This window comes from Drosophila kikkawai, chromosome 2L, assembly GCF_030179895.1.
Source record: "Drosophila kikkawai strain 14028-0561.14 chromosome 2L, DkikHiC1v2, whole genome shotgun sequence".
Classification (NCBI taxonomy): Eukaryota; Metazoa; Arthropoda; class Insecta; order Diptera; family Drosophilidae; genus Drosophila; species Drosophila kikkawai.
The window spans coordinates 16,588,802-16,612,195 of record NC_091728.1 but is presented as its reverse complement, the minus strand read 5'-3'; the positions used below and the strand labels follow the sequence as shown (position 1 = coordinate 16,612,195).

The 23,394-nt window shown below is 42.2% G+C and overlaps 3 protein-coding genes across 9 annotated transcripts in view; 1 reads left to right on the top strand and 2 right to left on the bottom strand.

Annotated features, from left to right (window-relative positions):
- Positions 1-10,974, bottom strand: part of Bsg (immunoglobulin domain-containing protein Bsg) — a 33,299-nt gene extending 22,325 nt beyond the window's left edge. For 3 of the 7 annotated variants that reach the window (XM_070283316.1, XM_070283317.1, XM_041775896.2), the window contains exons 1-2: positions 10,889-10,974; positions 4,179-4,793 (exon numbers count right to left, since the gene is read on the bottom strand). In XM_070283316.1, the coding sequence (XP_070139417.1) occupies positions 4,179-4,251 (73 nt within the window). In that variant the 5' untranslated portion in view covers positions 4,252-4,793; positions 10,889-10,974. Of the gene's footprint in view, positions 1-4,178; positions 4,794-5,659; positions 5,809-10,888 lie in introns of those variants that run through there. The other 4 variants (XM_041775899.2, XM_070283315.1, XM_041775898.2 and 1 more) reach the window with 4 other exon arrangements.
- Positions 10,975-12,117: 1,143 nt separating this feature from the next.
- Positions 12,118-21,307, top strand: Mcr (macroglobulin complement-related). The gene is made up of 7 exons (XM_017170312.2): positions 12,118-12,280; positions 14,797-15,673; positions 15,792-19,536; positions 19,601-19,794; positions 19,866-20,040; positions 20,096-20,201; positions 20,270-21,307. Exons 2-7 carry the CDS (start codon positions 14,811-14,813, stop codon positions 20,479-20,481), a joined length of 5,295 nt encoding a protein of 1,764 aa, XP_017025801.1. The 5' UTR covers positions 12,118-12,280; positions 14,797-14,810; the 3' UTR covers positions 20,482-21,307.
- Positions 21,308-21,834: 527 nt separating this feature from the next.
- Trf (TBP-related factor) lies at positions 21,835-23,200 on the bottom strand. The gene is made up of 2 exons (XM_017169942.3): positions 22,877-23,200; positions 21,835-22,814 (listed from the first exon to the last, which is right to left on the bottom strand). Exons 1-2 carry the CDS (start codon positions 23,029-23,031, stop codon positions 22,295-22,297), a joined length of 675 nt encoding a protein of 224 aa, XP_017025431.1. The 5' UTR covers positions 23,032-23,200; the 3' UTR covers positions 21,835-22,294.
- Between the last annotated feature and the right edge of the window lie 194 nt (positions 23,201-23,394).

The window sequence follows — 23,394 nt, the reverse complement described above, 5'->3', positions numbered from 1 at the left end:
ACCATGAAAACGGAGACAGGGACAGCCAGCGACAAGCGCCGGGGCAGACAGAGAGGGAGCGCGTGGCGAGTTTTCCACAGCAATCGCAGAATTCCAGACAATGTGCAATCGGAAAGCAGGGGAAGCCAATGCCACGCCCACACTATGCCACTATATAGAGAAAACTGAAAATGCCAGCCAAGCCTTTCTTTCTTTCAACGTGACGCCCTTCCCTTTGTGTCCTGTTCCACAGTAAAAATCACCCAACGCAACCCCAGCCCAGTATGAATCCAAACTGAACTGAACACTGAGCTGAAGCCAACGCCAGCCAGGCAACGGCGATGACATTGAAAGGGAAATTACATTTCATGTTTATTGTCTTAATAAAAATAATGTTTTCGCAAAAGAGGCAAAACACCCAGCACAAAGCCCGCATCCCACACACCTCTGGCCCTCGTATCTCGACACAAATCATCTCGGATTCAATGCAAAATGCAGATACCCAAGACAATCTGTGCCTTTTGTAATGTATTTTTATAGCAAATGCACCGAAAGCAAAAGGAACAGAGCAGAACCCACATTGAATTATGGGTAGCAGTTCAAGGAGTTAAAGTGAAATCCCCTTGAAAGCTTACAAAAGGGGGTCAGAGGGCGGAATTTTGAAAGAAATATGATTTATGTCCAGAACACGAGTGCCCGTCAAAAGATATGGAAGTATATTTGCACAAATCAAGGAACCCGGTAAACACATGAAAATCCATTTTTTAGTTTTGTGTACGAATTAAAGAAAAATCTTGTAACAAAGGAATAAATAATATATTTGCATTTTGCTATAAAATTAATAGTAATAAATCAACTCGAAGACTTCATGCAAATCTCAAAATATGTTTCTAACGAGTATTTCTTAACGATTTGCTAAGAAACTGTTCTTAATATCTCAAACTAGAAACAACAACTTCCAAATAACTATATTTATTATTTCAGCTTATAACTTATGCTTTACGCTATAAATTAGCAAAACCTTTTGCAGTTTTCACCCATTTTAAGGCCACTGTGCGTGGGTTTCGTTTTACGCTCCTTGTTTGCTTTAGCTTCCTTTTTGGCTGGGTGAGCCGAAATTTAAATATTTGACATTTATTAATGTAATGAAAATGTCATTAAATAAACATGGCAGAATGAAACTGGTTAGCCGAATGTGCGCAGTCAACAGCCGAAATGAAAGCACTTGCCAAGGCATTCCACCTGCTCGAATATTCCGCAAAAAAAACCAGCAAAAAAAAAAAGAATATATGTGACAAGACCTAGGGAATATTTCTGAGCGGGAACAGAGGCGAAAAAGAAGGTGGAGGAGCCAACATTATTCAGACTCGTCTTCGCACATTCGGCCGCAGCATAAACACCTGGACAACACGTGGTTTTTCCGCCACTAGCTAAAAATTGCTTTGAAGTGGCATGGGGAAAAGTCAGCGGGTAGACAAAGGAATGCTTCTTAATATTGGCTTTTCGCTGGCCCTGCCTGCCCCCCAGGAACTCAAAGTGATTCATGTAGTGCAAACACATGTACATACATCCACAACTGTTTTGCCCCTCGTCGCCCACAACGGGTCCCTGAAGGCTAGGTGAGTTTTCCCCTCTTTCCCCAAACAAATTTGTGTATATGTGCATGGAAAGTTCGTTTATTTGGGATGCGCGTATTTACGTAAACAATTTGAAAAATCTATGAAAATATTATACATGTGCAAAAAGGGAAAATAAAAAGGAGGCTAATAGAGATCAAATGACAACACTTCACATATTGGTAACATCATAAATGTATCCTTTTTTAAAAATAAACCCTAAAACACTTAATTCTATTAGATATTCTTTTTCTTGCTCAATCATTTTGGGCAAAGTCTGGTAATTAAGCAGCTACTCGTACAAACTATGAAATATAATCAATAAATCCACTTAACCCTTGAGATATTGAATAACAGGCGTTTTTAAAACTTTTTTCATTTAGCGACACACAGTTAAGCGCTCTTAAGTTTATGCTCAAACATAAATTATTCAATAAATCAATCACAGAACCTAATAAAGGCATGAAAATAACCTTAAATTATTTATGCCCTGCCTTTTAAACAGAAAACCTCTCCCGCTCTCTCTCTCTCTCTATAGCACGAATACCCTCAATCAACTATGAATAAATGCTAGCATATGAACAGAGCGAAGAAAAAACTCAATTAATACACCTTGAATGTGAAAATAGCTGCATGGGGCCAGATAATGTACGAAACAAAACAACCGAGCGAAAAAAAAAAATCAAAATTCATGAACATACGTAGGTTTTGGTAGTGAGCCAGACGGACAGACAGTCGGACAAATGGACGGATGGATGGATGGAATAAAGTAGAATAGGTAAATGGATAGTATGCATAGAATAATAAATAGATGGAACACGGCCCGGGTACGGTAGATAAACCCCTAGAGAGAGATCTGGACGATATGGGATCCAGGGAGAGGGCCGAGCCGTTTCCAATGTAAACAAAGTATCGGGTACGTATCGGTAAATCGGAAAATCAGAAAATCGGTTCGTTTTAGCTCGCTTCGGTTCGCCGGCAGCGGCTGCTGCTGAAGTTAATATAAACATAATGCGGCACAAACAGAAACAGAAACAGAGACACACAGGCCGTAATTATTGGACCGCATGTAAAAATTGCCTTAAAGCTAAACAAAAAAATTGTTCTTAAAGATTGCGCGGCGATTCCCCTCTAAAATAAAACAGAAATGAACTTGATACTCTTCTCGGCATCGTCGCCGTCGTAGTCGTCTGCCTTTGCGTTCTCTCTTTGCAATTGTGTGGAAAATTGAAAATCAAATGAATGAGGGCGCGCGCAGGGGAAAAACATAAGCAACAATGTCGATATATACAATCCCAGGTCCAACCCATCAAGCCAACAATATGAACTATAAAAAGCAAACACGAAAATATCCAAGTCCGCTTGACCAAAGGCCAAAACAGTAGAGTGCGCCAGAAGAGACCTCGTCCAAAGTGGGCAGGCTTTGGCCGTTTCTCGGAAGAAAGGGGAGCGCTTGCAATGTTGAAAAGAGAATGCACAAAGCCGGGCCAAGAAGGAATGCAAAATGTTCATTTCGTGGCTCTCAGAGCTGAGAACGTGGGCGAAATATGTAACTGGTTCAGTTGAAGGATGCATATTATTATTGTAAATTAGATTAACATATTTTTTTGGGTTGATTGAATTCCTTTAGTTCCTCTTTTTTTAACTATTGCAATGTTTCTTATCTTAAAGTATTACTTTAAAATCGGATATTAAAAGATAAGGAAATATTAGAAAGCTCCAAGAATTCTTATTTAATAAGTAAATTAACTTAACTTTCGATTTACTAAAATTCATTTATCCTGTCTTATATTTCCTCCAACTTTTCCGGTATATCCATAAATATATATATTTTTCGAAAGTTCTTAACTAAAAATTACATTTCGATTACTTCAATTTCATAGCTGCCTTCACATTTCCTGCTGGATTAATTCAATTGTTTTATATTTTTTACAGCTTTGATAGCTTTTTAGCTTCTCTGTTCTATTTTAATTGTGTTATTTTTGCTAAACGTATTGTCCACTGATGTCATCGACTCGTGTCACGAGACCTGAACCCCTCTTGTTCAATACTGTTTGCATCTGTTATTGTTGCTGGTGTTGGGGGGTAAACTTGGAAAATGGGTAAAAGGTGGGGGGAGAAAAGTCCGCTCCCATATGTGGGTATTTTTTTATTTTTCTTTTTCAGGGGAGAAACAATTAGGGGGCGTCTCCGGTTTGTGTAGGTGGTGGGGTTTAAGGTTAGAAGGGCCGGGCCAGGGCTCTTTCAGTGGGGTGTTGTAGTAAACCGCATATACAATCTGCTGTTTTTATTTATTTCCCTTTGGTTTTTCCTGCTTTGTTTTGCTTTGTTCGGCCAGGGGTTCTGTTCTGTTTTGCAATTTCTGCGCTATCACAGCTGCAGTTTGCACATACATTTTCTATATAGCTTTTATTCCTTTCATCCTCGGGTGCTTTCGGGTATAGACAAATATGTGAAGGGGGGACAACTTATAGGTTAATAGGGGGCTTCTTTTGTTTATTATCGTTGTTTTTATTATTATAATAATTATTATTAGGCTTATTGTACTCTGGTTTGTGTGCTTCTTGTTGCTTTTGTACTTACCATTTGATTGAGCATGAATCGCTAAAAATATCGAGAGGAATGAAAGAGCGCTAGCCAAGAATTTTGCCTCCATCTTTGGTATTGATCCGTTGTTGTTTGTTGGTAGTTATTAATTATGCTGCCGATGTTGTTGTTGCTGTTGCTCCTGCTGCTCCTCCTCCTGCTGGTTTATTATGTGGTGTTGTTATCGTTATTTCCTTGTCATTTGCATTTAGTATGGATTTTTTTACTGACTTTACTCCGTTGAATGATTGATTTTTTTAAATTTTTTGTTGGGTTGTTTGTTATTTCTTAGTTGTTGACTTTGTGTTGTTGTGGTTGGTTGTTGTGGTTGTAGTTGTGTTTTCTTTTCTTTTTTTTTTTTTGTACTTTAAGCTTAACTTACTAAATCATTATGGTAAATTTTAATTTATAAATAGATCTTTAAATGTATACGTTATTAGGCTTAGTTATTTAATTTGATATTAGTTGATGCTGTTGATGTCGTTTGTTGTTGGTTGGTTTTCTTTTTCTTTTTCGGTTTCGGATTTTCCTTTTGGTGATTTTATTATTATTATTATTCAACCAGCTTTTCCAGCTTTTTCTATTTTTGGTTTTTAATTCATGTAGCTAGAACTTCGCAAATAAAATGTTAACGAAATTTTAATTTTTTGCATTTATATTTTTGCGTTTTCGGAGGCAAACTTTTTCTTCAACTTTTTTCACTGTGGTTTTGTGTCTGTCTTTCGTTCGCTTTAATTTTATGCTTTTTGCAAATAAAATAAGACAACAAATCAGTGAAGGAAAAATGAAGAGAGAAGGAAAACTTTTCAAAATACATAAATTTCAAAATAAAAAGATGGTGAAACGGCGGGCCAAAAAGAGAGAGAGGCAGAAGAAAGGGAAAATCAGAATCAAGGATGTGGCGGCGAACAGAAAACCGAAAAGCAAAACGAAAGCAACATTTAACATTCAACTAAATATAATTTTTTTTCGAATTTTTGTTGCTCTTTGTGTTTTATTTTCCGTCGTTCTTTGATGATGTTTTTTTTTTTTGTTTTTTTTTTTTTTGTCTCATTCATTCTTTTTTTACTGCACGTGCTAGCCACTTAAAGGGGAGGGGGTGCTAATTTACCGTTAACTTTCTCAGCTTTATTTTCACGCACAAGACGGAAAAGCTCCCACCGCATACACATTCACACGCGCAATCACACGCACACACACACGCCAGAAATTTTGTCCCAGTCCAAAAATTCTATTTCACGTTTTTTTTTTTGCTAGCCAAACCGAAAAAAAATTATGGCGCGTTGACGACGAAAATACTATTTTTTTCTGGCTAGACACAAGCGAGAGAAAGGCAGAGAGTTGGAGTGAGAGAACGGCACACAAAGAGCAAATAATTATGATTTACACAAGGAGCGCAACAATTTCTATATGCTTTTTAGCCAAAAGTCCTTGTTGTTCTTGTTCCTAATCCCGAAAGGTAAGACTAGTTGTTGTACTTGGTGTTGTTGGACAACGGTGAACACAAAAGTGGGCGAATTGGGCGAATCGAGGCGAATACAGCGAACGAGGCGAACACAGAGGCGCACACAGGCGAACACAGCGAGCACAGAACGAAGCGAATTCAGCGAGCAGACTGAACCGCACACATGACCAGCGGGCTAGAGTAGCCAGCCGCCTCCACACAGTCGCGGTCGCTGCCTCGGTCGGCGTCGCCGCTGACCGCAGCCGCAGAGGCAGATGGCAACTGGCAACGACGTCGACGCACAGTGATTTCAGTTTGATATACACTCGTCGTCGCGGGCTTATCTTAATAGTTCAGCCGTTATCTTGACCAGGCCGATTACGGGTGTTTCACAAAATGGCGAAAGACGGCGAGGGTCCGCAGCGATAGCAAGTGCCTGCAGTCCTCAAGAAATTTCAGGCCTTCAAGATACCCTATCCTCTTGCTTTTATGGCCCCTTTACGAAAGATACTTTTATATTTAGAAGTTATTTGAAAAGGTTTGGAAACTTTTTACATATTCAGATTATAAAAATCCTATGAATAGGAGAGTCCCAGTTTTGATATCCCTATAAAGAAAAAAAGAAAATGTTTGAGCTACCAAACTCATTGTACATTTCTGTATCCTATTCTTATAAACTTTTTTAAAGGAATAAATTTAGTACATTTTTTTTGTAATTTAAGATTTTATCCTTTTGTTATATACTATTATATACTGTCAATTCTTTCCCATAAATTGAGGACATAAAGAACCCGAAACATATCATAAGTGCAAACACTTAGTCAGCATGAAACGACACTTTAGATACTGATTCAATCCACAAATTTTATTGAAATTGAACAGCTATGACTGCATGAAGATCGCCTGAATATAATTACGACCAATTAGTTGATGATTGAAGCAAATAACATTCCGGTTGCCTCACTGCATGACGTCTGCATAAAGCGTGATAACAGTAGGTGCTGCCTTGATCTATCATTTCTAGAATTCCCTACTGCGGATGAGGCGACAGTTGAACTATTTTCGTGCTTATCAATGCGGGAAGACAAACACCGAGTAAGAGAATGAGATTAGGAAAAGGAGGAGGCGAGTCAGCGTTGAGAGAAGTTTAGCGGGAAATTTTTCTAAAATATTTTAGTTAATTTCACTGAGCTTTCCCAAAGTATTTTGAATGAACTTGTAACACTGTGTGTAATAGTATTCAAAAATTCTATCTAATTTCTTGGATTATGAATTTATTCCTAAAGATTCAAAATTAAAGCTGGCAGATATAAGCTACAACAATTTCCAAAATGTTGGCACATAAAAATGCCGAATAGACAACACTCGAGATTCGTAGAGGAGTCTTGACTTTTTGTTTACCGGCAGACGACGTGCGGGCACAAACGGCACTTGAAATGTTTCCGTAACGTGCCACGAATCCGACTCTATTCATATCGCATTAAGATAAACCCCAATGCAGTACTTTAAACAAATACTGGTATCCCAGTTCCGTTTCGAGCTGATCCACTGCGACTACTGCTGCTGCTATATGATATAATATTATATTATGATGAAGCAAAAAGTCGTCGACGACGACCAAGACGGCAACGACGTCAGATGTCCGCGGCCCAGTCACAGAATTCCGACCCAGAGGCCCAGACCAACAAGCCATCCGACGCTCCGATCCGATCCATATCCATCGGTTCCTCTGCGGCGGCACTGGTTTCGGGCGGTTCTGTTCGGTTCGCGCATGAATATATCCATCTTTTTCGGCCAGGGAACTTTGCTAATTCGGCATGGTCGGTGCGGACCGGTGGGGTAGCGGAACAATCGTCTCGTCGCATTTATTATTGGTCAGTAGTATTTATTTTTACAAATTTGCGAGAACAAATATGAAATCAGCTGTTTGCTCACCCGCTGAGCGTAACGATCAAGGGTATATAGTATTCACGGAGGTGTTTGTAACGCACGCAGAAAGAAGCGTTCGTAATCTTAGCGGATTTAGTGGCCAAATAACTATAAAAATGAGCTAGATAATTATGAAAAAATCAATGTCAATTTATGTGCACCTGTATCTTGTATTTGTTTCTAAAAAATCAGTTCATGAAAATTGTTCGTCAATAACAATTCTAACAGTTCTGTGACAATGTCAACAATTAAAACAGTTGTACAAATTTCTTACACATTTTGTGTTAATTTCCAGAAAAAGACTCTTATCTATTTAATTATCTGAATAACTTGGATTATAGTTATGGACACTAAATTGCTAATGTCAATTTCTGTGACGACAATGCTGACCATGGGTATTTAATTTACCATTTTCAAAGCCTCTGCAAATTGATAAAATATAAATATATGACTGTAGACAGTAAGACAGATAACTGTTCTATTATGTTTGCTCTTTTTTTTTTTTTTTGCTTATTGAACCAGAAGTCTTCCGAATTACACAATAAGATATTTAGTGGTTTCAAAATAATTTTTGACTAATTAGTAAGTTATTTAAAACCCTCCCCTAATTAATTTCTGATTTCTTATCATTTCTACATATTTTATTTTTTACTGGTAATTTATGTAGTTTTAACTAAAATTGAATAAGAACCAGATTTATCTTGAATAATATCATATTCACTCTCCAAGAGGTATAGTTTCGATAGCAGCGCTTATTGGAGAAAGGCGGGTGGCAAGAAGGGGGCGTCAGTGGCATGTTATCGATTCCGTAGGAGAAAGAAAAAAAAACAATGCTATCGATTTGCTGCTGGCCTCGAGGTCAATCGAATGCTAAATGTTATGGTATTCTCTATCTGCGTGTGTGTTTGCGGACATTTGTGCCAAAGTTTTTGCGTTCCTTCGCGTTTTATTGGAAAACTTTGAGCATAAACACTTTGGAGACAAATTGCCCTAACCGCAAGTTAGGCAGCAGCGGAATAAAGCGATGTAGTCGAGAGTAGGAAAGAGCAGCAGCATAACGTCATCGTCAGCCATGACTCAGTTTATTTGCTCTCCCTCTCCCGCACACTCGCACACAGTCGCAGCCGCAACAGCGGCACACTGACACACTCACATCACGATGCTGTTTTTAAGCTGAGGCCAAAAATCGAACTTTGGATGCTCCAAATAAATGAACAAATATTAATAAGCCCGAGTTTTAAAGGCAGCACTTTTTCTTTGGGGCGGGCGGTAGCAGAGGTCCAGTTTAACTGCCCTAATTAAAAGGCTTAGAGAAATATGCTTGTGCTCCATCACAATCAAATTCACGGCTTCATTGCTGGCCAATAAAGTTCATTCAAATGACTTTATGGTGCGCGCGTGTATGCGTGGTGTTGGTGTGGCCATTGATGGAAAGTACAGTAGAGATTTGATGGCAGAAGTCTAACAAACCCATCGGTTTTCTTAAAACTTGAAACTTTGTCACTTTTTGGTTGGCATTAAATAATGCATTAGAGTCGAAACAATAATTTGAATTTCTTTCAAGCCTTAAAATGGAAATTGGCTTAGAAACCTCGTTTATGAATGGATTTCCAGAAGTCATTATTAAATGTTAATAATCCATAAAATCCCATTATCTTTTCTGATTGGAAGTATCAGACGTCTGACAAAGTGGAGGCTAGAAACTACACGAGTAAAATGAGGGATTTTAAAGATACAAACAAAATCAATATTAAAGATACTTTCTTTAAGTCAAATATTGAAATGTTTTTCACAAGATTTGCTCTTTTTGTATTGCTTTAAAGCTCTTTCAAAATTGTTTTATTATCGAGCTACCACTGTACGTGGGATCCGCGAAGTATGCCACGAAATTTGGCGTTACGAAAAACGAGCAAGCGAAACACGACAATTAAGAACGAGTTTTGTTTTTGGAATCGAAGCTCAGTTCATACGCGCAAAGCCCCACTGTATTGATGTTGATGTTGGTGTGTCATGGCAGGCTGGATGACGTGATTGTCTCCTCTCCTCCGCCTGCTCGCTTTTGCCCGTTTTAACCTCCGCTCTGCGCGCCCGCATATGATTAAAACGGCAAAACAAGATAAAACTCGTTGGAGCAAAGGAGCTGCTGCTGCTGCCGCCTCGCTGTTGTTTTGTTGCTTTCTTCCCTACTGTTGTTCTTGTGCAGATAGGCCCTGCCAGTGGGGGGAGAGAGTGGGAGGGAAATATACGCATGACACTCCTTGCCACCGCACACACGCGCTCGCTGGCTGGCTGATACACCAACACCAGCGTCGCACGCGACACACGGACACGAGGTCACTCACACAGGCGCAGCACCCGCACTATTTTTCCACCCACTTCCTTCGCCTCTTCCACTCGCCATTAACCGTTATTAGTTTATTTACAATATTAAAAAAGGTTCTTCGTATAGTATAGTGTACATCAAACATCACACTGGAGTATGTACATAAGAGAAACTATGGGATCACTCTCGCACCCATGCACACACACACACACTTGCAGCACACTCTGTAACGGTATCAAGGAATTTTTGGCATAGTAATAGTAACGCGTTTTCGGTAATTTTCTTTTTTGGGCTGGGGGACTGGGGAGCAGAGGGGAGAGGTTCTTCCTCTTTTTTCGCTTTTCGTTTTGTGCTTTCTTTTTTTTAGCAGCGATGACGACAGCGTGCGCGGCGTTTTTTTCGTTGCTCTTTTTTGCCTTCAATAACATTTACACTTTGCACTATTTATGTAATAGTTTTTCAATCGGTGCGCGGTGTTTCATCTCAGCACGATTTTCGGGCACTAGCTGGCGAGCACTTGCCGCAGACTGGGTTACGAATTATGTACATTTTTCACATTTTTCCCCGATGATTTTTCTTTTGTGTTTTACTACCAAAGAAGAGAACAAACTACCAACACACACGCACGCACTCTCGCACACACACACCGAGAGCGAGGCACGCACCGAACACACACACACACCATATACACCGCTCAATGACGAAATTCCTCGCACAGCGTTGACAACTCTAGGTTCTAGCTCTCCCAGCTCCTCGGCTGCGGCTGTATATGTGCGTGCGGGTGTCTGAGCATATGTGTATGTGTGTGTGTGTGAGTGGGCCTGCGTGCGTTGGTATGCGACTGTGAGAGGTACTGGTGTGCTTTTCGTCATAATTTCTGCGTTGGGCAACCAGCACCTTTGACTTGATGGCGATTTTCACACGATTTTCACCTCGGGGGCACACACACTAACCGCTGGCGCACGGGCTGGGGATTAAGCTGCTCGGGTTTTCACTCTTTTTCGCATTTACCTAGCACACAAAACACAAAAATTCGATTTTTTCCTCGCTGTAGAGCTGTATTTTTCCTCGCAACAACACCAGTGTTGCCAGATGAAAATTAGGCTCTCCCCTAAAAAATGTCAAAAGGTTGAAATATTCCCCTAAAAAATCCAGTTTTCCCCTAAATATTAAAATCTGTTAATTTTTTAAATTATATTTGGAAGAAACGTCTTATTTGTACTTTAACTTAATTTTTATTCCTTCTGAAAACTCGGTTTTGTAACTGCTTCGTTCAATACAATTAAAAAAAAAACCTTAAATATAGGGGGAAATTTTTATAAACTGACAATTGGTGTTATCGATTGGTTTGCACTGCTTTGTCGACCGGACCAATAAGAACAGCGCAGACATGAACCACAGCGCGTTAGTTAAGTACAGATCCACTTCATTCCCAGAGATTGTAGTATCAGGTGTGGTTCGAGTATCAGAAGATATTGATATTGTAGTACATTTTTATTTCCGGTTATTGAAGGGTAAAGCTTCATCTGGCAAACGGTACTACTAAATAAGTCATCAAGCGTATGTTACTCTCATTCTGGAATATTAACATTCTACATGAGAATTCGACCAAAAACGAGAATTCGACCCCAAACTAACATTCCCATACAAATTTGACACTGTTATTCTGTTAGCGTGTAAGATTGATTTCGACAGAGGCAGTCTATTCAGTATTTTCAGTGGCATTCAGTATTTTCAGTTCAACGGTATCACTAAATCTCCGATTTTTTAGGCCGAAAGTTTCATCTGGCGAACGGTATCACTAAATAAGTCATTTACTCTCATTCTGGAATTTTAACATTCTACATGAGAATTCGACCAAAAACGAGAATTCGACCCCAAACTAATGTTAACTAACAAATTTGACACTGTTATTCTGTTAGCGTGTAAGATTGATTTCGACATTTTAACATGAACATGAACTTGAACGCTTACTCTTGCTGAATATTAATTAAATAAATAGCAACTACAAATAGAAATTAAAAAATATAAAAAAAATTTAAGAATTTCAAGAAAATTAAAGTTGATTTATTAAAATTAAATTAAATAGTTTTTCATTGAAGGTTTCCAATTAAAAAACATATGGATAAAGTCGTGAATACCCTTTGAATTACGCGGCATAGAGAGGCCGTTCAGCGTTCAGGCGAAGGGTATATATCGATATATTGATATTTTGATATATTTCACATCGCTTAGCGAACGGTATCACTAAATAAGTCATCAAGCGGGTGTGTTCGTTCGGTTTTGTGTTGTTTAATTTTCTTTCGAATATTTCTGTTGCCGAGTTAGTTTTATTTACCTTTATTGTACAAACAATGCGCGTGGCCTGCTGAGCAGAGGAAGGATTGCATTTGAGATAGTGAGGTGAGTGAGATGCCGCTGGAGGTGGCGACCCGCCCAAAAAGTTGTGTGTTTGGTGGTGTCTCAAAGTGCCCAAGCTCTGCTTACGGGTGTTATTGTTGCTGTTGGCACATGGGCGTTGACCGAAAATTTAACAAGTGCCCCCGAAAAAGTGGGTTGCTATTATTTACTTTTTACTGTTGTTTGGATGTTGTGAAGTTTGGAGAAAAGCCGCCGAGTCCTTGCGAAACCCTTTCTCGCTCAATGTGCAAGGAAATGGCAGGAAGAGGAAAAGGAGGGCTTAAAGCCACCTGCTGTCCAATTGGATTCCGGCGTCCTATCCTCTTTCTTCGTTAGGTTGCTCCTCAAATTTCAGCAGCAGTTGCTCCTGGTGTCCTTTCTGCCATTTCAATTGCACTCTTGCCCTCTCGCAACTTATTTTCGAATGGGTCTTCGTCTTCTCGGCTAATTAATGCCCACTTTACATGCCCGTGTCCGTCGTGTGCGTGTGTGTCTGTGTGCACTTGTGGGTGTGTGCGTCCAAAGGGTGGATTACAAGTCGCTGTGGAAATTATTACGAGTTCTCTTCGCGCTCAGTATTTGTTTTCACTGGACCTGGACAGACACGCGGGATAGGTGTACCCCTATCTCGGGGCAGGCCAGTAACTTCTGCTGCTTCAGTGCACAGAATATCCCACTCACACATGTACAGCAGCGACTGAGAATATAGGTTCATGAAATCTTCCAAGAGGGAATTACAGAGGAGGAATCTACATATAATTTCTGTGAAGATTATTATAAGATAAATATAAATAAATTCAGAAATATGCAACGATAACTTTTAGCAAATTGGCATAGCATTGATAGATCCCCCAAAGAAGTGAGGGGAAAACAATGAGTACCCTTTCAAATAAAATAAAAAAATAATGTATGAAAGTGATATATATTTTTCTTCCCACAACTGTACACAATTCAGGCGTATTGGTGTATCCATGGTCAGGTAGCAGCCGTTTCATTCGCGTGCTCTGTTCAGTTCAGTTCCAGTGTGTTACCTTTCCTTGCCGGTAAATGCATTTCAAATGCACACACTCCCTCCGTTCTACAATTTCATTTCACCTCCAGTTCCTTTCCCATATTTATGGCTTTGTGGAGGAGAGACCGTAGAGTCAGTGCCTCATTGTTCTGCCGGTGGCGGTTCCTGTTCCTTTTTTTGTATGGTTTTGCGTCAAACTGTTGACTTTTTACCTACGCTCGGGAGGTAGGAACAGGGATAGGGATGGAGAGGTTTTCGAGGTCCTTGCGCGAATGATGTATTCCTTGTCTCACTGCTGATTGTGTGCCGATAAGACAAAGTTCCAAAAATATGCACATATTTTTAGGTGGGAAATTATTTTGCAACAAAAAGAAACTAAGATATAATTATAGTTATTTAAATACAAAAAGGGGCATTCACCCTTAGTAGAGCTCAAATGAAATTTTTATTAAAATACTACCTAAACATTCATATCTTTCTAAATATACTTATTACGCTACCTCCCAATAAATTCCCACTTTAATTAGATTTCTGCTATATAAGTCTCTGATAATAGAGTTTTAAATAAATGACAACATTTATAATGATAATGAAACGAGAGTTGTTTACAATGAAATAAATATAAACATAAACATGTCATTGCCTGAATTTTAGGATCCAAATATATAAACTAGTGATCAGAGTGGTTTCTTGCTCCGGCGCATTCATAATCTCTTCAAATCAACAATAAATAACGTGTGCATTAAACAGATTTTAAGGCGGAAAAAACTCCACTCCCAAATCCCTGCCATCCAAGACTAATTGCGCCGCCCACTTGAATGACATCTTACTTAATGTTTGACATAGTTTCAAAGTGCCGCTAGATCTCCCTCAGGCAACGTTCATTGCTCCTGCCAGATCGAGTCCATAGGGTCTATTAATACCTATGTCGGCGCCCCCATTATCGACTTGTTCGCAGCACGCGGAAATCAACCAACCAACGAAAGACACAAACAATCCTCGAACATGATCTGTGGCCCATTATTTGGTCAGCAGGGTGTGTCGATAGCTGCATATATGCAGAAAATCTGGAAAATCATTTGGGCGGAAAGGCATCTATGACCAAATATTGCTCCGGTGTGTGGATAAGAAATATATTTGGAAAAAAAATTTGAGCTTCTAGTACAAATAATTTAGTACTAAAAATATATTTATTTTCATTGCAAGTACAAAGTTGCTTTATGTTTATCTTAAAATGTATCAAAACCAGGGATAATTTTTTTTTTGAAGGACTTCTCAGAATCAAGATACATTTTTACCTTCTAAAAACAAAACCAATTATAAAATAAAAGTAAACGTCTTTTAGTTAAAAAAAAAAAATCATAGCCACCCTATTGAGTACGAATCAAGAACTACGCACGGAACACCCAAATCAGAGCCATCTATTAATAGTACACCTCGTATATGTGAGATGCAGTCACATTTAGCACTTCTAATTCATTCACTTCTCGACTTCTCCTCCGCACAGCAAGCCAAGCAGCAATGATGTGGCACTTGTTGCGAGCACTGCTCGTGATAGCCGCCGTTTTGGATGCTCTGCAGCCGGCGGTAGGTCAGAGCGACACCTACTACAACATCAACCCAAATCAGCAACAGCAGCAGAATCCCCAGCAATCGCTTCTGCCCAACCAGCAGTGGGGCAACATCAACAATCCCCAGACAAATCAATATGGCATCAATAACCTGAATAGTCAGCAATCGAATCCCAACGATCGCCCGCCCTACAGAACCGATTTGGCGGGGGGAAGCTTCAACGATCTTACCAGCCAGGATGAGTATGGGAAGCGGAACGGCTATCCGGACAACGAGGAGCCGAGCTTGACCAGGGGAAAGTCATCGTACAATATCAAGGCCACCTTCCTGGAGTCGCTGCACTCGCGAGAGCCCACCTACTTTATAGTGGCATCGCGAATGGTCAGGCCTGGTCTAATCTACCAGGTTTCGGTGTCCATTCTCCAAGCCCAGTATCCCATAACCGTGCATGCCAGTATCGCCTGCGATGGCGTCCAAATCAGCGGCGACTCCAAGGATGTCAAGGAGGGAGTGCCGGAGACATTGCTCATGAGGATACCGCCCACCAGTGTGACTGGAAAGTATAGGCTGAGAGTGGAGGGCTTCTACCAGAATGTCTTCGGTGGCCTGGCTTTCCTCAATGAGACCCGACTGGACTTCTCTCAGCGTTCCATGACGATCTTTGTGCAAACAGATAAGCCCCTTTACATGCAGGGCGAGACTGTGAGGTTCAGGACCATTCCCATCACCACAGAGCTGAAGGGTTTCGATAATCCAGTGGATGTGTACATGCTGGATCCCAATAGGCACATTGTGAAGCGTTGGCTTTCGCGGTGAGTTTAGTGTTTTTGTTGTAAATACCTTACATTCCCCTTATTATTTTATTAACTGTATTACTTAAAACTGTTTCAAATATCCTATTAATAATACTTAACATTATTTAATTCCCAGTCAATCCAATTTGGGTTCCGTTTCCCTGGAGTACAAGCTCTCGGATCAGCCCACCTTTGGTGAGTGGACCATCCGTGTAATTGCCCAGGGCCAGCAGGAAGAGAGCCATTTCACCGTCGAGGAATACTACCAGACACGCTTCGAGGTGAACGTGACCATGCCCGCCTACTTCTTCACCACGGATCCGTACATCTATGGTCGGGTGATGGCCAACTTTACTAGTGGCCTGCCCGTCAGGGGTAATCTCACTCTCAAGGCCACGATTCGTCCGATTGGTTACTTTAGCAATCAAGTGCTCAATGAAAAGTACCGCCTGGGACGGTCGCCTCTGGAGCAGGCCAATCGATACAACGAGCGCTGGCGCTACAATAATCCCAACCAGAATCCCCAAGTGCAGTACAATGTGCCCGGCCAGCTGCCGCAGGACGGAGCGGATCTCTCGCAGGATATTCTGTACAGGAATCAGTATGTGGTTGAGCGTCACTACCAGTTCGATGAGCAGTGGCCTTTTTGGGTGCGAAAGCCCGAGTATCAGGATACCTATGAAGCGTGGACGGGAACCTATAGGAAAACCCTGCCCTTCCTGCGTTACTTCAATGGAACCTTTGACTTCAAGTGGCCGCTGCGAGAGCTGGAAGTGCTGGTGCCCCATCTGGCCAATTCGGAGATCCTGATCACGGCCACCGTCGGCGAGAAATTCTACGATGAGATTATTAGCGGTTACTCCGTGGCCAGAGTGTACAACTCTAGTTTGAGGGTGTCTTTCCTAGGTGAGTCCCCGCAGGTTTTCAAGCCAGCCATGCCCTTCACCACCTACTTGGCGGTGGAATATCACGACGGTTCACCCATTGATCCCAACCTGCTGCGCCAGGGACTGATGGAGGTCTCTGGCTTTGTGGAGAGCCGCAGTGGCGGCAGGAGAGACTGGCCCGCTCAGCGGTTGCAGATGTCTCAGCAGAGCGACGGCATCTGGGAGGTGAAAATTGATATAAGGAACGACTTGAACCTGGACGATAGGCCGCAGTCGAGGGATTTCCTGAACGGCATACAGAACATGCGATTGCAGGCGAACTTTGTGGATCCGCGGGGTGAACGCATCCAAACGGAGTTACTTCTGGTGTCTCACTACTCCCCCAGGAACCAGCACATCAAGGTGACCACCAGCACGGAGAAACCGGTGGTTGGGGAATACATCATTTTCCACATTCGCACGAACTTCTACCTGGAAGAGTTCAACTACCTCATCATGTCCAAGGGCGTTATACTGGTCAATGATCGTGAGACCATCACCGAGGGCATCAAGACCATAGCCGTGGTGCTTAGCTCTGAAATGGCACCGGTTGCCACTCTGGTGGTGTGGAAAATCAATCAGCAGGGCCAGGTTGTGGCCGACTCCCTGACATTCCCGGTGAATGGCATCTCGAGGAACAACTTCACGGTGTACATCAACAATCGAAAGGCGCGGACGGGCGAAAAGGTGGAGGTGGCCATCTTTGGCGAGCCGGGATCATACGTTGGCCTCTCGGGCATCGACAGCGCCTTCTACACCATGCAGGCGGGCAATGAGCTCACCTACGCCAAAATCATCACCAAAATGTCCAACTTTGACGAGCAGACCAATGGCACGTACAAGCACATCTGGTATTCGCACGAGGGCAACCCGGACGAGCTGGTGTACTTCCCCGCCTCCTCCTTTGGCATAGACGCGAATCGCACCTTCGAGTACAGCGGGTTGATAGTCTTCACCGATGGCTATGTGCCCCGCAGGCAGGACACCTGCAACCGCACCCTGGGCTACGGTGAGTGCCTCAGCGGGCGCTGCTATAGGCTGGAAAAGCAATGCGACGGATTGTTCGATTGCGACGATGGCACGGACGAGATCGGTTGCCATGTGAGGAACGACACAGAGCTGTTGAACTACAGAAAGTACCGATTCAATCGCGTGCTGCGCCACTACGAGAACGTTTGGCTCTGGCGGGATGTGAACATAGGGCCACATGGTAGATACATCTTCAATGTGGATGTGCCCGATCGTCCTGCTTACTGGATGGTTAGTGCTTTTAGCGTGAGTCCTTCCAAGGGCTTCGGCATGATCAACAAGGCTCTGGAGTATGTGGGCGTGCAGCCCTTCTTTATCAATGTGGAGATGCCGGAGGCCTGCCGGCAGGGCGAGCAGGTGGGTATTCGTGTGACGGTATTCAACTACATGACCACGCCCATCGAGGCCACGGTGGTGCTTCACGGCAGTCCAGACTACAAGTTCGTGCACGTGGAGGAGGATGGCATCGTTAGATCCTACAATCCCAGGACCAGTTTTGGTGAGCATCAGTTCTTCATCTACCTGGAGGCCCAAGGCACAACGGTGGTGTATGTGCCTGTAGTACCGCAGCGGCTGGGCGATGTGGATGTGACCCTGCATGTAGCCACTCTGCTGGGAACGGACACCATTATCCGACGTCTCCATGTGGAGTCGGATGGCCTGCCGCAGTACCGTCACCAGTCCGTACTCCTGGATCTCTCAAATCGCGCCTATGTCCTGGAGTACATGCACGTGAATGTGACGCAAACGCCGGAGATTCCCTACCAGGTGGATCGTTATTTTGTCTACGGCTCGAACCGCGCCAGGATATCCGTGGTGGGCGATGTTGTGGGTCCCATCTTCCCCACAATGCCCGTGAATGCCAGCTCGCTGCTGTACCTGCCCATGGAGTCCGGCGAACAGAATGCCTTCAGCTTCGCCGCCAATCTCTACACGATTATGTACATGCGATTGATCAATCAGCGAAACAAGACGCTGGAGAAGAATGCCTTCTACCACATGAACATTGGCTACCAACGCCAGTTGAGCTTTATGCGGCAGGATGGAAGCTTCTCGCTCTTCCGCTCCGATTGGAACAACTCGGACTCTTCTGTCTGGCTGACCAGCTACTGCTTGCGGGTGTTCCAGGAGGCCAGCTTCTACGAGTGGGAGAACTTCATCTGGATTGATGCCACCATCATTGAGAAGAACATGCGCTGGCTCCTGCAGCACCAGACGCCGCAGGGATCATTCTACGAAGTCACCTGGCTGCCGGACAGAAAGATGAACCGCACAAACTTTGACAAGAACATCACTCTGACCTCGCACGTGCTCATCACCTTGGCGACAGTAAAGGATATATCTGGCACTTTGGGATCTCGAGTGGCATTGGCCACTCAGAGAGCAGTGGCATACATCGAGAGGAATATGGACTTCCTAAAGCGCCAAGCGGAGGCCTATGATGTGGCCATCACCGCCTATGCCCTGCAGCTCTGCAATTCGCCCATCGCCGAGGAGGTCTTCTCCATTCTGCGCCGGCAGGCGAGGACCATTGGTGACTTTATGTACTGGGGTAATCAGGAGATTCCGCAACCGCCGCGCAAGTTGGAGAATCAAAAGTGGTTCTCTCTGCCTCGCCTCCCGTACGAGTATGATTCGCTGAACATTGAGACCACTGCCTATGCCCTGTTGGTGTATGTGGCGCGTCGCGAGTTCTTTGTGGATCCCATTGTGCGTTGGCTGAACTCGCAACGTTTGAACGATGGCGGGTGGGCTTCCACCCAGGATACCAGTGCGGCTTTGAAGGCTCTTGTGGAGTACACAGTGCGGTCGAGATTGCGCGAGGTGTCCTCGCTGACAGTGGAGATTGAGGCATCATCGCAGGGCGGCAAGACCCAGACACTGCATATTGATGACACAAATTTGGCCAAACTGCAGAGCATTGAGGTAAGCATCTATCCTAGTGGAGATATATAGATTTCGTATTGTTAAACTTTGTCATTTTTTGCAGATTCCTGATGCCTGGGGCACCATCAAGGTCCAGGCCAAGGGCGCTGGCTATGCCATTCTGCAGATGCATGTCCAGTACAATGTAGACATTGAGAAGTTCCAGACCAAGCCGCCAGTGCCAGCCTTTGGCCTGCACACCAAGGCCATCTTCCATGGCAGGAATCAGTCGCACATCTCCTACGTGGCCTGCCAAAAGTAAGTGATCTTTGAGGGATGAAAAATCTTACCAAGATTATATATATAATGTCCTTTTATTATTTCCCCAGCTGGATAAACCACCAGGAATCGGAGCGCTCAGGCATGGCCGTTTTGGATGTGGCCATACCCACTGGCTATTGGATACAGCAGCAAAAGCTGGACAGCTATGTGCTCAGCAATCGGGTGCGGAACCTGAGAAGGGCTCGCTATCTAGAGCGCAAAATTGTCTTCTACTTTGACTACGTAAGATCAAGTTTATTGTTTTAAGAATCTATTTATGCAACTTTTATTTCCACAGCTGGATCGAGAAGATATCTGCGTAAACTTCACCATAGAACGCTGGTTCCCAGTGGCCAATATGTCACGCTATCTGCCAGTGCGGGTCTACGACTACTATGCGCCGGGTAAGACAAATAATTTTTAGTTAAAAAATGTATTTTAAAGATCAACTCCCCTTGAACATTATTTACAGAGCGCTTCAACGAATCTATATTCGATGCTTTGCCCACATATCTGCTGAACATTTGCGAGGTGTGCGGCAGCTCGCAGTGCCCGTATTGCTCCATTTACAACATGGGCTGGCGCGCCTCCATGTCCATGTCCCTGCTGTTCTTCAGCGTGTTCATCTACCTGCTAAGGAGTCGTACGCATCTGGTCCTAAACATGCTGCAACTGCTCACATAGAAGAGATAGAAAGAGGAATATCCACAGGACACATTGCTAGGATCTTTAGTGTTTTTTCTGTTCATCTATTGCGCGTTTAATTTTTGTGTTTTTTGAGTTGTAGCTTTTTTTAGTTTGCCAACGAAATTGCATTCCGTCCAAAAATGCTGGTCAACATTTTGGCTTTTACTCTTATTCTTTTTGTATGATCGTGAATATGTACAAAGCAGCAGTTGAACGAGAATTCATTTGTATTTGAGTTGCTGAACCAAGCAGACCACATGATGTAGCCACCTAATATGTATCTTGTAAGTCAGAGGAACCGAGGAGCATACCCTGTGCCCTATCTTAGAGCGGGTATGAGAGAAACGAATCAACAAACAACCAATGTGTCTTTCACAAAATGCCTTTAATAGATTTTAGAAATCGTTAGCAAATATCTCTTGCATATCGAATGGAAATTGATACCTACTTTAAATACTTATATCCTCCTCTCTCTTGAATATATTTTTAAACGAAGAGAAGCTCGAGAAACGTTGAATGAACCGTCCAATTTATTTATGCAACTAAAATGAATCTGCATAGTCTGTAAGTTTTATACGTATTTTACCCTCTACACAATTCTCCACTCCAACCACAAATAGTTTGTATCTTCTGCATACAAATCACACATAGCCATGTACATGAAGCTGGAGAGGAGCGAGTATTTACACTCGCCTGAATGTAACTTGGAGTCCGTCCCCTCGTTTACCATAAGAATCAAAATCGAAATCTCTGTATGAAGGTAACAACTTGTGTTTTTCTTTTGTAACGAACGAAAAGTGAAAATAAACTAAAGTAATGTTTATATCTGGTGTTTCAATCGCAACTCACAGAATATGGTCAACCGAATGAATAAGTTTTGAATTTGAATTGCGTATTGAGTGGTTTTCTTGTGAGGGGTTTTAAGATTGGGAAGTTTATGACTACTGTGATTTATAACGAATGGGAGGGATATGGGTTCTAGATGTTAGAACGTGGAAATTGAGCTGACCTAGAAGATAGGGACTCTTAACATCACCGTTTTTTAAGTTATGAAGAAATACGACACCAAGCATCGTTCTACGGTTAGCTAGAGAGGATAAGTTAATGAAGAGAAGTCTACAAGAATAAGAGGGAAGTCATTTAACAAATAAACCTAATTTTGTAGTCGGTACACCTATCATTTAACAAATGCAATATATATTTTTTAATCGGTTGATTTTATGGACAGTTAGGATATAATTTTATTTACTATATAGTATTTAATTAATTAAGCCATTTCGGAACAACCATTTTTTGAAAAATTGCTTATTTTGCAACGAATTAACCCCATCTCTTAATTATTTAGCGTGGTTTCAAAGAAATTTATTTATTTATTCATTATTAACTATTATACATAAACGTATTTATAATATAATACTTAATTTAAGGATAGGGAGTAACTAGCTACTGTGGCCATCGACAGGTTTCAAAGAAAGAAAATAGTTTATAAATGCAGTGGATGTTATTTCGTCTTTTATACATACATATGTAAAGTATTAGAATATATTATTTTTAAATCCAGATACATTTCTGGTGTAAAATTTGCCACATTTTATGTATCTGAATACAAATATGTGTGAAATATTTTAAATTTTATGTTTCTATTATACTCTGTTCTTGTGTTAATAATTTGATTAAGGAATTTAATAATTAATTAATTAATAACTCTATATAACAAAAATACATTGTATTTATGCGCATATAAATAATCGAATTGTTCGCCAAAGGCCTAAACTAATCTAACTAAACTAAAAGTAAAAACCAAATCCTCCTACGTCTTGCGAAAACTGAGCAGAATGGGCGAGATGGCCTCCAGGCAGTCCATTATGTCCTTGCGCGACTTGGCTCCCGTGAAGACGACCTTGCCGTTGACGAAGATCAGGAGCACGACCCGAGGTTTGACCATGCGATAGATCAGGCCGGGGAACATCTCCGGCTCGTAAGAGCTAAACTGGCCGTGCAACTGATTGAGGTTCTCCAGGCGGATGGGGAAACGGAGATCGACCGTGGCCACAATGTTCTGCAGCTTGTAGTCCATGAATTTCACAGGGAAACCCAGCTTCTGCAGGATGCGGGCGAACTTTCGGGAGCCGATATCCGCCTCGATCTCGTTGCGGGCCCCAGTGCAGATGATCTTGCCTGTCCGGAAGATTAGAGCCGTGCAGCGGGGCGCGTGCATTCGCATGATCACACCCCGAAAGCGCTTGGGCGAGTACTCGGAGTTCCTGGTGCGCGAATTGATCGCCTTGAGGTCCAGTTCGCAGTTCACCGAGAACGTGGCCACGATATTCCTGCAAAATGCAAGCAAATTTGGTCAATTTCATTCGGGATTCCATTGATGTCGTCAACTAACTGCAGTCTGATCTCGTGCTGGGCGTCCTTGGGCTCCACCAGCGCCACCGGCTGCTGGGGCTGCAGGGCGGCGTGCGGGTTGAGACTAGCATTACTGGTCGCCGCCACATTGTCCCTGTCCCGTTCTGCGTCTGCTATTTTGAAGTGGAACTGCATGGCTAAAAATTATAAACAAAACAGCACGCGAGGTGGCCAGTGTTGCCCTACGAAATTCTGAATACAGTTTATTGCGACGGAGCGGTATTTTTCATGCGTTAGGTTATTTTAAACTGCACTGAAACAAACTTCAGATCTTGGGGAAAATATTTTAAATTTAATTGTGTTTGTTTTATTGATGTATTTGTTTAAAAGCAGGTACCGCAATATTATAAAGTTTAAATAAAATTTTTATTGGCAGTTTTTACCTTTTTTTTTATTTATTTTCTTAAACAATTAGACATTGTGCTTTTTGTCACTTTGGTCAATATTAAGAAAGTAAAAAAATATATTGTAACAAGTCTTTGTTACAGATTTTATTAA